Source organism: Asparagus officinalis, chromosome 4 (genome assembly GCF_001876935.1).
Source record: "Asparagus officinalis chromosome 4, Aspof.V1, whole genome shotgun sequence".
Taxonomy (NCBI): Eukaryota; Viridiplantae; Streptophyta; class Magnoliopsida; order Asparagales; family Asparagaceae; genus Asparagus; species Asparagus officinalis.
In genome coordinates this window covers 16,255,657-16,270,973 of record NC_033797.1, presented here as the reverse complement: position 1 = coordinate 16,270,973, position 15,317 = coordinate 16,255,657, and the positions used below count along the sequence as shown (strand labels likewise).

Below are 15,317 nucleotides of genomic sequence, written 5' to 3'. Positions count from 1 at the left end.
AGCGGGTTATCTTATAAGTATAGCGGGTTACACTGTAAGTGTAGCGGGTTACACTGTACGTGTAGCGGGTTATGCTGTAAGTGTAGCGGGTTAACTGTAAGTGTAGCGGGTTACACTGCAAGTGTAGCGGGTTACACTGTAAGTGTAGCGGGTTATCCTGTCAGTGTACTACACTGTAAGTATAACGGGTTATCTTATAAGTGTAGTGGGTTATCCTATAAGTGTAGCGTGTTACACTGTAAGTGTAGCGGGTTATCTTGTAAGTGTAATGCGTTACACTGTAAGCATAGCGGGTTATCCAGCAAGTGTAGCGGGTTATCCTGTAAGTGTAGCGGGTTTACGCTGTAAGTATAGCGGGTTACACTGTAAGTGTAGCGGGTTATCCTGCAAGTATAGCTGGTTATCCTGTAAGTGTAACGGGTTACACTGTAAGTGTAGCGGGTTACACTGTAAGTGTAGCGGGTTATCCTGTAAGTGTAGTGGGTTACATTGTAAGTGTAGCGTGTTACATTGTAAGTGTAGCGGGTTATCCTGTAAGTGTAGCAGGTTATGTGTGAATGTTCTCTTCTTCCTTTTGTTCTGTTATGGTTATGTGTACCACGGCAGGTTATGTGTGAATGTTCTCTTCTTCCTTTTGTTCTGTTATGGTTATGTGTACCACGCTGATCTCTGTAAGAGAATATCGTGTTCTCCTTTTGTTCTGTTATGGTTATGTGTACCACGCTGATCTCTGTAAGAGAATATCGTGTTCTGTTTGAGGAAAAACTTTATGTAGCTGGTGCGCTGAACCAAAAAATTTACGTGCAATAAACCATCAATTTCAATGACTTAGAAGCATACAAAACTCTACATAACCAGTAATTTAACCACAGTGGCTGATCGCAAAAAATGACTTTACAAATGACTTTACATAACCAATCCCAACAACAGTCCCATAGGTTTCATACAAATGACTTTACAAAACACTTTCCAAACATATATATGTACACAAAAAATGCTTGATAGCATCTAGCATCCGTGGAATTAGTCTTGGGGATCACGTTGATTTCCTGAAAGCAAAATATAAACGGATCAAAAGAACAATAGGTTGAGTTTAAAAGCGGTTCAATGGACATTACACTTATAGAAAATATACTTTTATGTAGAAATAGAGCAACGATACGAGCTCTATGTCTTGCACAATCCTTTTGGTCAATTGAAATAGTTTGACCGGAAACGAGGCTAAACATGTATGTCATCAAGAACACCCCGCAATCCAAGCTATTGCAAGTTCAAATGTTTGCAATATCAATATAACACTCTTGGCCCGCAATATATGGTCGCTATGCATTAGCACATATGAAAAAACAATATATGAATAAATCGAATACACTAACCCACGTTGTTGAGGTACATCAACATTTTCTACCTCCTGACAAGAAGTAATGTCTAAATTCCAAGCATCGGGAATGGTAGAAATAAGCTTCACTCTAAATTCATTAGCATCAGACATATATCCATGTAGAGAAGAATAATGATGAAATCTTCTATCCTTTACAAACATATATACAATATCAAATTAATCTACAGCAACATTTTCTTCATTAATCTCAAAATACTTTTCTATGGTCTAAATTATATATAAACTTGGCATTAAACTACCGTAAATTATAGGTAATCAAGTAATTACATATAGAAATACATTACAATCATCAAGATGTCAAGTTTTTACATAGAAGCTGTTAGTTTTTGTTAAATATGCTAGCATCCCCATTGTGTTTGTAAAAAGTGTAAACAAAATCACAATATTATAAAAACTTACGTACTGTGATATGCATTTACAATCCCATGAATGCTACATATTTGATTGATATTTTTACCTCTTCTCTTTCTACCTACCTTTATGCCATCAACTATACTCTCTATCACCATATATTTACCTATTTCACATCTCTAGGCAAAATAAAATCTCTTCACTAAATTTTATCAACTGCATGAATGAGGAATTCATATTCTACCATATACTACGGACGACCACTCTATGGAAAAAGAATAAAACTAAACTAAACAAATAAGATGCAAACTGAAATAAAAAAAAAGAAGAAGTAGCACACACTGATAGAATACCAATCGCTAGAAAACAGAATTTTGAGGAGAGATTACTTATAGAGAAGGGGGTGGAGGCTTGAGAGTGAGCCGCCGGCAGTCAGGTTGACCATTATAGGGGGATACGCTCTAGTTGAGACACTAAAGGAGATGACGACGTTAGTTGAAGTGTTAGGTGACGGCGGTGTTAGGTGATAGTAGTGGTAAGGCAATGGCGGTCTTATGTGACGGCGGCGGTTGGGCAATAGCAGTGGTCAGACAATGGTAGCAGTCAGACGCCTGTCAGCATCACGGCTAGAGTTCAAGACCTCGACGTCGGCAATGGCGGCGGTGGTGGCGTAAAGAAAATAATGGAAAAGTTAGGGCTTAAACTAGGACTCAGATTTTCACTCAAATTGGACTAGTTGTAGAGGAATTGAAAGAGGAGAGAAGAAGGGATCCGATGGGCATCAAGATAGAATGGAGAACAGAGAGAGAACAGAGGAAGAAGGGGGTTTTCTTCATTTTCTTCGGTTATAAAAAGGGCAAAGAAAGAACGGAGAGGAGAGAGAACTGGTTTTGTGGAGATAGAGGGCGGGGTATTTTGGGATTTTTACTTGAGAAATGTACAAATACAAGATATCTTAACTCTAAATTATACTATTTGGGTTTAGAGACAAATACATAAAGTTAATTGGGTTCAATGATACAAAAGAAAGTTGTTGGGTTTATAGATAAATCAGAGTAAAGAATTGGGTCTAAAAACAAAAAAATGATACAAAAGAAAGTTGTTGGGTTTATAGATAAATCAGAGTAAAGAATTGGGTCTAAAAACAAAAAACCCTTTAATATATTCAGTTAGGATTCTAAAAAAACTAAACCTATCAAATCAGATTAGATTTAGGTCAGGGTGATTCCCATATTAGCCGAATGCCGAATAGAATTTTATTCTTTAAACATTCTCTCACTTCTTTCTGATTTCAAAAGCCGAATAGAATTTCCATTAAAGAGAAAAACAATTGAAAAATTGCAGGCGCTCAAAACCCTAGTAGACATGGGCAACAAGAAGGGCTTCAACCCATCACAAGAAGACAATGGGCAACGCAGAATCGCTGGAAACTACAAGAACAGATTTCAGGTTTTTTTTTCAATCTTTTTTATTTGCTCCAGCCCCTGCTTGCCCTTTGAAACTTTAAGTTTGTCCCTGCTCAGCCATTGAAAAGAAAAAAAATCTGACAAATTGCAGGTACTCGAAAACCTAGAAGACATGGAGAACAATAAGAATATCAACCCATCACAAGAAGAAGATGACCCCAACAAGAAACAGAGAATCACTGGAAACAACGGGAACAATCTACAGGTCTTTATCTTTTCATTTTGCCAAATTGATTGCTGCGTTTGGGAACTAAGATTTGAATTTGGAATGTTGATTTAAAGTCAAAAGGATTTTAAATTTAGTGTTTAGATACACTATGGTATACATGAACTTGGATTTCAGGTGTTTTAAGAAAATTAATGCTTTCTCTTAACTCCTTAATCTTTAAGCGGACATTAAGCTTTATGTTGAGGTAAAAGTTAATTATGGACATAAATACTCACATTGCAGATCAAGGCACTCATGCCATGGTTTGTCATATCTCACACGTTGAATACGTGGGAATCTCAAACTATATGGCGCAACAAATACCTAAGATGCAAATAAATTTATGTACATCAGTACATGTAAGAAAAAAGTAAGAATATCAAGCATTGAAAGCATTTGAAAGACTGCAAAAACATGCAACTCAAAGACCAAAAATATATGCAGAGTACCCCTGACTTAATCGTTCTGATATCACTCGTTATAGAAAGTATAATCAACCTGCAATATTAGATTAAATAAGTACCAACGTAATTTCAGAAGATGGGAAGCATAAAATAAAATAAGAACTTTTAACTTATCAGGATTGTCAATCCAAACATCCAGCCTCTCCTTCGAATGATTTGTTACTTCATAAAATCGAGGGGGCCTCTTTGGGTATTCATTCTTCCTAAAAATGGTTGGAAAAAAAGGTTATCATAAGAAAGTAGAATTAGACTTACAAAAGGAAGCTCAGGTTTAAACTGTTAGTGAGGCAGGAGAGTCTCGGCTTTGCCTCAAACTTTGCATTAAGACTGAGTTGGCACTAGGAAGTGAAATCAGGCATGAGCATTCTCAAGGTAATACAGTCAGCCTGTGTTGGCTTGGTCAGGTTGAGGTTAAGCTGATGTTGGCGTAAGGTTAGAAGGTAAAATTTGACCAGCAAGCCATTATAAATCTACATGAATAATATAAATAATACCATTACTTGTGATATTACATATTCACTTATAAAAGCCATTATAAATCTACATGAATAATATAAATAATACCATTACTTGTGATATTACATATTCACTTATAATACTGAATGAGGATATATCCAAAAACTATAAATAATACCATTACTTGTGATATTACATATTCACTTATAATACTGAATGAGGATATATCCAAAAACGTCAAGCATAAATCACTATGTAATAATTTGCTACATTTTTTTGAAGTAACAGAAAAGTTATGCATAAGGTATTATGAAGACAAAAGAGAAGATGCAATTGTGTAATGGTGAAGAAATCAAGCACTCCCAACACACAAGCATCAAAAAGCAAACATCATAGCACTCACAGCACACAAGGTTTCTGAAGTAGTTTCCCATGCCAACCCACGAACAAAAAGCTTGCGATGAACAGGATCGGAGCTTGCCACACCTCTAATTTCATCTGCAACTGTAGCATACTGGGTACCTCTGAATGGCTCAACATGCATACATGCACACATACAGGCAATGTCAATTTGTGGAGCAATCAGTTCCAAAATTCAACTCCCTTGATATAAAGTGTAGGGGGAAATTTTAGAACAGGGCAGCCAACATCGCTGACGGGCTACCCGTCAGCGATGTTCATATCCCGTCAGCGATGTTTGCATCGCTGACGGTATCAAAAAACTTGTGACAGCAACATTTCTGACGGCTAATCCCGTCAGCGATGTAAACATCGCTGACGGCATTGTCCCGTCAGTGATGTTGCCGTCAGCGAAACCTATTTTTCTACTAGTGCAAACAGCCCCTAAGTTAAGAAAAGGTAAAGTAGATGGACCAATATTAGTATGAAGTTGCCGAACACTAATAAAGTTGAGGAAAAAAAAAGATTATTTGCATATATATTTGAAAAACTAATATCTAAATATTAGTAAAACTAACTCTTACACTATCAGCTTCGAAGGTGCCTCTAGAATCAATATAAATCGTCAAATTGATGAATATAAATTTAATTATTTTATTGATAATTTTTATATTGTAGCTACAAATTGGCCTGTTAAAATCGGTGGGGCATTTTTTCAAAATTGATGATTTGAGGAATACTTTTCAAATGAAAAATTCCATGGGGACCCCAAATCCATGGGACCAGGAGGGGACAGGTGAGCTGTCACCTCCTGGTTGCATGATCTACTGTTCATGAACAGTAGATCATGCAACCAGGAGGTGACAGCTCACCTGTCCCCTCCTGGTCCCATGGATTGGGGTCCCTGTAGAACAACCCCTTTCCAAATGCTAAGATTTGGAGGCTAGGCGGAATAGATTTCTCTATTGTTGATGGTTGGGTTTTCCTCGTGCGCCCGAGGCTGCAAACCCTAGCTCGTCGACAGCGGCGGAATCGAATTAGTTTTACGAGGTGAACCTTCTGCTTATTTCACAAAAACTATTAAAACCCCCAATTTTTCCCCCAAAAAAATCAAAATTAAAAACACAACCCTGGTTTCTTCTTCTTCTGATTTAGAAAGTAGAAAAAGTATCCCGTAGACAAGTCTTCTGGTTTGTAAAGTAGTAAGAAAATACCAAAAGCTTTTATTCTTTCCCTTTTAAAAAACTTTTTTTTTTTGAAATACTGCAGGCGCTCGAAAACCTAGCCGACATGGAGAACAAGAAGAGCATCACCCTTTTTTTTGAAATACTGCAGGCGCTCGAAAACCTAGCCGACATGGAGAACAAGAAGAGCATCACCCCATCACAAGTCGAAGAAGACGGCTCCAAGAAGAAGAAGAACAACATTCAGGTCCTTTTTTTTATTTCTATTACAAAGTTGATTCTGATAATTAAGGTTTAATATTAAAATATTTGTGTGTTATATAGACTGAAACTAAAACTGAAACTTGCTGCTCATGGCTTCTGCTACCACTTGACATCATGGCCAACATTCTCTCAAGACTACCTGTGAATTCTGTTGCGAAATTCCTCTGTGCCTGCAAGCAATGGTTTTCTCTAACTCACGATGCCCTTTTCCTGAGATCACTGCACGCGAGATCCGCGAGCTACATAATTATTGATAAACACATTTTTAATGGTAAAGTAGAGCTGTATGACTTCAGTATGGGCGATGCGAGGAATCCTACGAAGATTTCGTACAGGCTTAATCTTGGTAGCAACTATTATCTGTTATCAAATTTTGTCGATGGCTTGACTTGTCTTCATTACGGCAACGGAGGTCCTAAACCTGATATATACTTGTTAAATCCTATGACTCGGAAACTTCAGAAACTTCCAAAGAAAAACAATAGTCATTGTGGAGCCTATGTATATGAAAGTTTTGGTCTGGGTGTTGACATGAATATGGGGCTATACAAGATAGTTAGATTATTTTCTATTGGAAGGCATCCCGCTCAACATCCTGCACATTGTGAGATCCATACTGTGGGCACTAGAGAATGGAGGTACCTTGGTGAAGCTCCTTTTGGAATATGGAGTTGTTATAAGCCTGTTCTCTTTCATGAAGCCCTTTACTGGATTGCAAGAGGTAATCTCCAAGGAGAAGAAAAAGGATGTCTTTTCAGATTCAGTATCAAAGATGAGAAGTTTGGTTCAGCGATATCACTCCCCCATCCCTTGTTATCCTCCAATATGTTGTACACCAGTTTAAGGGAGTCTGGGGGGAAGCTTTGGCTTACATTCAGCAACCCGACCGAAAGTTACTTTGAGATATGGACTATGAAAGACTATTTGAATAATACATGGGTCAAAGAATATCAATCCCATAATGATGACCTCTCAAGTTTGCACAAGGTTTATGAAGATGATGTCATAGATATTGTAGATGGTGATATTCTCTTTAGAGACTACACATCTGGAAGATGGAATGTCATTTGTTATAATCTTTGTAGCGGAGCTTCGCACAAACTCTTCCTTGGTGGAGAGCGAAGTGATTTTGCTTTTTACAGGGAAAGCCTTATTTCGCCAAAAGCTGTCAAAGGTATCTCAAAGACGTAGAAAACAGGGTGGAGGTGAGTAATGCTTGGGAGGATTTCAGTTATGATGTAGGCATTATGCGTCTGGAAAATTGGACCCTGTTTTCAAAGCTTGCTTAGATTTTTTACACATCATATTTCACTAGAGGAATTGAACACTATTTAAGTTGCACGCTTACAGTATATTATGGAATTTCTTATTTGTGCCTTTAGAATTGTTTAGCTTTAGTAGTTTCTTTTCACCTATAAAAATTTTGCAGTTTATGTAAAAAAAATTTGGAGTCATTGATTTGATGAGTATATCATTCATTTTTTGTTTTCTAAGTCATAATATCCATTTTCTTGGTTCTATGTGCAAGAGATCTTACACTAATGCTTGGTGGATTACTTTTTTCACATAGTTATTATGCAAAATCTTTAGCATTTGAAAATTTGTTTTCCTTCTTCTTAGATTAGTCTATTAGTCATTAGTTTGTTCCCCATGTGTATTCATTGAATTTTACTTTTGACATTGTCAGATAAAGTTAAGTTTTCATTGTTGATATCTGTAATAGGTTTTTTTGAGATAATATTGTGACCCTATTTAGTATTTAGTTTTACATGCAAGGTAGTTTAATTGATGATAGCAACTACTAGAGATATGAATATGCTAAACCATATAAAATGGCATGTCATTTCTTATAATCCTTGTAGTGGGGCTATGCACAAACTCATCCTTGGAGAAAAGAAAATGTCTATTCAGATTCAATATTAAAAAATCAGGAGTTTGAATCTGCGATATCACTTCCCTATCCATCCTCTCATTGTATGTGTTTCGTAGGCATGTGTTTTGTTTGAAAGAGTCTAGAAGGAAGCTGTGGCTGGTATATTGAAACTCAATCAAAAGTAACTTTGAGATATAGACTATGAAAGATTATTTGAATTCTATATTGGTCAAAGAGTATAAATCCCATAATGATAACCTCTCAAATTTGACATGAAATGTGAAAATATGACAGATTGGTCAAATTTTTATAATAAAGTTGATTATTTGTTGATTTGGAGGTTACTTTCTTCAAAATTGATGATTTGGGAGGTAGATTTGCAAATATGTCTGGTTTAAGGGACATATATGAAAAAACCCTTATAAAAAATTGGGGAAGCTCTTTCTGCCCTACTACTTTCGTATTTTAGAATAGGCACACGGGTTTAAAAAGTCTAATGGTTTTCGAAGTTACTTTTTAATTTGCCTAATTTACTTGCTTTACCTTTTGCAACATAGGGCATGTTTTGTTGATAAGAAGTAGTTAAAGTAAGAAGTAGATTAAATCTATGACTTCTAAAGTTATAAAGTATTAAGTAACGGAAGTACTACATTTTTGTTTGTTTCATAAATTTTAGAAGTATAAGAATTTTTTTTTTTTGGTAAATGAAAAGCTTTATTCATCCACCAAGTATGAAAAAATTTAAACATCAAGATACTCAGTATATTAGTTATTGAGATCACAGAAAAAAAAAAGTTACAAACCCTGTAACTAACTCTTCAAATCAAACTGACCCCATAGTGAGCTGAAGCACCATTAAGCATTATGGTTGAGATTTCAAATTTGATGACCTTGACTAGATGCTCCGCATTTTTAAATTTTTGAGTGAAAAGTCTTGCATTCCTCTCTTGCCATAGGATATATATTGATGCCGTCAGTGCTAATCTTCTGAGTTGTGCTTGTATTCCTTTGCCTCTTGATCCAGTTCAACAGCAATCTCAAATTGCATGATTTCCACCGAAAATTTAACCAGTCCATGATAGAGTTCCATATGTAGCAAGAGAAGTTACATTCAAAAAACAAATGATCCCTCGATTCCATACTAGCACCTGAGCATAAGCAGCATGAATTTGCACTGATGATCCCCCTCTTTATTAGCCTATCTTGTGTAAGGAGTCTGTTTTGAACTACTAACCAACTGATAAATGAATGTTTAGGAACATTCAGTCCTCCCCAAACAGTTTTATGCCATGGGACTAAGTTTGCTTCAGGGGAGAGTTTCCTATATAATGCTGAAAGTTTTAGCTTTGAATTGGTATAGCACGACCTGATAAGGTTTGTCACATTGTCAACACCTCCAAATTCATTCAACACTTTATCCCTTGTTTTGATCACTTGCTTCCACATCTAAGAGTCATCTGGTTTTGCTCTAATTTGCCATATATTTCCATGTTTAAGATATTTTCCATGGATCCATTTGATCCAAAGTGACTCCTTATTGGTGTTGCCATATATTTCCATGTTTAAGATATTTTCCATGGATCCATTTGATCCAAAGTGACTCCTTATTGGTGTGTATGAACCATATGCTTCTTAATATATTTTCCATGGATCCATTTGATCCAAAGTGACTCCTTATTGGTGTGTATGAACCATATGCTTCTTAATACTGAGGCAATATTCCAGATTTGAGCTGAAAAAATCCCCAAGCTACCTTGATTCATCCCTAAGCATACTTTATCCCAAGACACAAGAGAACTCCTGGAGGTTTGATCAGTTGCACCCCATAGAAATTTCTTGCAAATCTCATCAATTTTGTGAAGTACCTTTACAGGCAAGATGTAATTTGATGTCCAGTATATTAGCACTCCAAGTATTACACTTTTTATAACTTGTAACCTGCCTGCATAAGATAATTTTCTTTTCTTGGTCCAGCTTATGAATTGGCCTGTGATTTTCTCAAACAGAGGGTTGCAATCCATGAAAGAAAGCCTTTTAGATATAAGAGGTACTCCAAGATACTTTATTGGAAAATACCCCTCTTTAAATCCAAGAATATTAGCAATATCAGCCTTAACTGAATCCTCCACCCCATCATAGTAAATAGAACTTTTGTCTGGATTTGCCTCTAAGCCTGAGACTGCACCAAAATTCTTGATGCACTGATATAACTTTTGAACAGAAACTGCTTCACCTTTAGCAAATAAAAGCAAGTTATCCGCAAAAATTAGGTGAGTGATTTTCAGCTTCTTGCAGTTAGGATGAAATTTGAATGACATGTCCTCTTTTAAGGAGACCATGCTTCTTGAGAAATACTCCATACCCAATATGAAGAGATACGGAGAGAGGGGATCCCCTTGTCTCAATCCACGCTCCCCTTTAAAGTATCCATGAAGTCCATCATTGAGGGAGATAGAGTATTTAGGAGTAGTAATGCAAACCATTATCCAATCAATCAACACATTTGGAAATCCCAACCCCATAAGCATATCTCTGATGAACCCCCAACTAATAGTGTCAAATGCTTTCCTGATGTCAATATTGAGCATAACCCTTGGGGAGATTTTTTTCCTGCTATAGCTTTTAACCAACTCATGAGCTAACATGATGTTACTAGAGATCTGTCTCCCTTTGACAAACGCACTTTGTGCTTCATTCACTAGATGTCCCATAACATGTTTTATCCTATTTGCAATTATTTTTTATATGCATTTGTATATACAATTGCAGCAAGAGATTGGTCTGAAATCAGAGGGGGTTTTAGGACATTGTACCTTTGGTATAAGAGTGATTGAAGTGGAGTTTGCAGTCCCCAATAACTTGCTAGTTTTGAAAAAAGTTTCAATTGTCAGGGTGATCTCTTCTCCGATAACAGGCCATGCATTTTTGAAGAAAGACATACTATAACCATCAGGCCCCGGTGCTTTATCATCAGACATTGAGAACATTGCATTTTTAATTTTATCTTTAGTCACTGGAATTGATAGTTCCCTGATTTGAGATTCAGTTAGGCAAGGTCCTGCTTTGATGATGCTCATGCTTGGAGGGGAGGTGCTAACTGCTTTGCCCATGAGGTTTTTATAGTAAGATACAAGTTCCATCACTCATGCTTGGAGGGGAGGTGCTAACTGCTTTGCCCATGAGGTTTTTATAGTAAGATACAAGTTCCATCACTATCTCATCTCCATCAATGATTTTATCATTTGCCCATGAGGTTTTTATAGTAAGATACAAGTTCCATCACTATCTCATCTCCATCAATGATTTTATCACCCTTATTATTGTAAAGGGCCACCACTCTATTGTTATGTCTGTTAGATTTAGCTACTGCATGGAAGAACTTGGTACATCTATCTCCATTCATACTCCAAGCTATTTTGGGTTTTTGTTTGTAGAATGAAAGCTCACAATCAAGAAGTTTATTGTAGGTATAGAAACATTCCTTTTCCTGATCAATAAGAGCAGAGTTGAGAGGGTTTGATTGAAGAGTTCTTTGTGCATCCTCTAATGCAATTTTTACCCTTTGCACTTGTTCACTGATGTTATTGAAGTGTTTCTTGTTCAGTTCCTTCAGAGCTCCTTTCAACATTCTAAGCTTAGAGTAAACTGAGAACATAGTATGTCCTTGGACAGGAGTTTGTTATATATTTGTTACTATGGCAGGAACCTGTCATGCTTGATACACATCTTAAAAAATCTGAATGTCTTTTTCACCTGAATTTGATCCTCATACACAGATACAATGCCTGGGGAGTGATCAGAAAAGCTTGGAGTCATGTACTCAACATGGCTAGAGTTGAAATTATTAATCCAAGTATCATTGACCAGGGTTCTATCCAGTCTACTCCAAATCCTGGAGTTTGCACCCTGCTTGTTATTCCAGGTGTAGAAACAACCTATTGTTTTCAAGTGATTTTGAGAGCAGTCCTCAATAAACTTGTAGAAATCTCTAGTGTCCTCCTCAGTAAGATTTACTCCTCCTAGTTTTTCTTCATCACTAATCATTGTATTGAAGTCCCCAGAAAGGATCCATGGCAAATTCCCTATTCTTTGAGCAGTGCTATTAAGATCATTCCACAACTCTTTCCTAGCATCCAAATGGTTGAAGCCATATATAGTAGAGATGATACAGTCCAATCTTCCATCTATTGATTTGACAGAGCAATCAATATGTTGATCAGTCTTGTTAATGACTTGAATATCAAAAAAATTTGGATCCCAAAGAATAATAATCCTGGCTTTCCTTGAAGTCCTGACATTAGACACCCAACTCCAATTGCTTGCAATCCTCTTGGTAGTAATGGGAATTGAAGATTCCTTAACTTTTGTTTCAAGAAGAGCTAAAAAGGATAAATGGTATTGCTTTATGTGATTCCTTACCATGTGTTGCTTGGAGGATTTATTCAATCCTCTCACATTCCAGAAGGACAGATTCATTTAATAAAGACCCCCCTATCAATCGTAGAGGGATCTCTTCTATCAATGTTCATTCCTGAAAAACTTGAGGTAGCCTTCCTGACTTTATTGCCTTGAATAAGAGTCCACGAATTATTCATGTTCATGGGACTAATATTTTCTTTATCCTTGTAATTTTGACCTTCCTGCAATACCTCTTTGCCTTTTGCCATAGAGAATGTGTCACAGGTGCCATGTTTTTCCTGATACTCAATATTGCTCCTCATATGCAGGTCAATTTCTTTCCCTTGCAGAGGTACATTCTGATGCAAAATGTCTTCATTCATCATAGCCTCTTTTCCTTTTGTCAGGACTCCCTCCTGAATTTGAGTAACATGCACAGGTTACTCAACATGCACAGGATGATACTGATCATGTACATGATTTTTAACATGCACAGGTTCCATAACATGCTCTTGCATCATAGTCTCATTTCCCCTAGCTTGAAGATCTCCCTGTTAGACATGCACATCAGTTTGAACATGTATAGGTTTAACAGGTTGCATTGTATTGACAGTATTACTGTTTTTCTTAGGAATCCATTTTTGAACCTGTCTTCTACAGAGATTTGATTCATGACCCACCACTCTACAGAAGTTACACCATCTTGGTTTCAATTCATAAAATACCTTTTGGAGATAATTTTTCCCATTTTGACCCTGAATAAGGATTTCATCTGGTAGTTTAGAGGGCATGTTCACTTCAACTAACACCCTTGCATATGCAAGCCTTTGTCTATTGGCTGTAAGCTTGTCTGTGGCAATTGGTTTATCAATAATACTAGCAATTTTGCTAATACTTTTTGCATTCCACAAGTTGAGTTTCAAGCCTGGTAAATGAATCCATACAGGATACACACAATCATTGCCTGGTAAATGAATCCATACAGGATACACACAATCATTCCTCTTTTCTATCTCATCATCCACTGACCAATGCTTCAGGAGGATAGGCCTGGACCCAAAAAACCAAGGGTCATTCTCCAAAATGCTTCTCATATCAACCGTGCTTTTAAACTTGAACAAGAAAAGACCAGGTTTGAGAAGACAAACTTTAGGAATTGCCAGATTTCCCCAGACTTTCAAGACATAAGTTTCCATTGCTTTGAATTTGGCATTTAGACCCAAAACTTGTCCAATAAGTGAAGATTTCCAAATAGAACTTCCTTCATTCCATTCATCCTCAAAAAAAAATACTGAATCTTCAACATTTGGTGGCACATAATTCAGACTGAAGCCATTCCCAAGTTTCCTATTATCAGCAAAAAAACTCACCCAACTTTTCTTGGCGATAACAGGATCTTGAGGATCTTGAGGATTCTTCATGGAATCCTGTGGGAGAACACTAGAAGATTCTAAAGGAGGAAAATCAACTTTATTTGCATCAAGAATTCCGACATCAGATCTATCTTGAGATAAACAGCTTTTCTTGGCGATACCAGAATCTTGAGCAATCTTCCTGGAATCCTAAGGGAGAAACCTAGAAGATTCTAAGGGAGAAAAATCAACTTTATTTGCATCAAGAATTCCATCTTCAGATCTATCTTGATATTGTTAGACCCTAGAGGGGGGGGTGATTAGGGTCTTATGCTAATCTAATCTGATTATATGCCAATTAAAATTAATTAATAAGTTATCCTAGCAAGTATGAAATACAACAATATGTGTAAGCTAGGATAAGCAATATGAACAACAAGATATATCCTAATAATGAGATATAGGCAATGTATGTGCAAGGATATATAAACAACACAAGAGTAGATAATCTAAACAAGATAGTAGATGATATAGTAATGAGCAATGCACAATGACGATATAAGATATGATCATAAATAAAAATGAACGCCAAAGAACACTCAAACACAATCAAGTGATCACGGAGTTTGGACCTTCCGTCCTACGTCTCCGCTCCCCACTCCCGGGGAGAAATCCACTATCAACCGGGTTTTCTACGTTCACCCGAACAACGTTTACACCTCACACTCGGTTTTCTAGCTAACCGAAAACTTTACAATCAACACTCTTGTAATCCCACTCTACACCCACTAAGTGTTGGACCTAGCCGTGTCTCCCTCAAGTGCTCGGTTATAACCTCTCCCTAGGCTCGTCAACCGACGCCACTCCTCTTGGGACGATCCTCGACTCTCACCACACACTCCTCACTCGGTGTACAAGTGTATTACAAAGTGAATCTCACAATAAGCACAATATAACAAATGATTGTTCTCAACTATGAATGAGAACACAATGAAAGCACAACTCAAAGTTACAATCTCTCACCACCCAACTATACTATGTATGTAAATACTAAAAGCTCAATGTGTGTGTAACAATGAGTAAAATAAAATCTAACTCAAATAGCAAACTAGCAATAATAAGAATATAAAAATCAATAATAAAATTGCTAGAGAAAAGAGATAGAAAACTTCTCTATGAACACAAAGAAGAGGATGAAGGGGATTAAGAATGAATCCCTCAATCTGCAGTGAAAACTTCCTCCTTTGTAAACAGAAACCCAAACTTAAACAAACAGTAAAACCCTAAACCCTTGTTTAAAAACTTCTTTGCTTTCCCTTGAAAGAGAGCAGCAATAGGGTATTTATACCCACTCTAACTCTCAGTCAAAACCCTTAACAAAAGATAAAAATAGCCCCAGCAAACAGCTCAGGAAATAGCCGTTGGAAAAGAAACGGATCTATTGTCGGTCGACCGGCGGAAATATCGGTCGACCGACGGAGAGCAAAAACACGAAGACCA

At 36.8% G+C, this 15,317-nt stretch overlaps 2 protein-coding genes across 2 annotated transcripts; one reads left to right on the top strand and one right to left on the bottom strand.

Annotated features, from left to right (window-relative positions):
* On the top strand, positions 2,964–7,493 carry LOC109836745 (putative F-box protein At1g19160). The gene is made up of 4 exons (XM_020404740.1): positions 2,964–3,202; positions 3,311–3,424; positions 6,082–6,177; positions 6,255–7,493. Exons 1-4 carry the CDS (start codon positions 3,119–3,121, stop codon positions 7,383–7,385), a joined length of 1,425 nt encoding a protein of 474 aa, XP_020260329.1. The 5' UTR covers positions 2,964–3,118; the 3' UTR covers positions 7,386–7,493.
* On the bottom strand, positions 12,540–13,886 carry LOC109838251. The gene is made up of 3 exons (XM_020406707.1): positions 13,113–13,886; positions 12,942–13,016; positions 12,540–12,881 (listed from the first exon to the last, which is right to left on the bottom strand). The coding sequence occupies exons 1-3, from the start codon at positions 13,884–13,886 to the stop codon at positions 12,540–12,542; spliced, it is 1,191 nt and encodes a 396-aa protein (XP_020262296.1).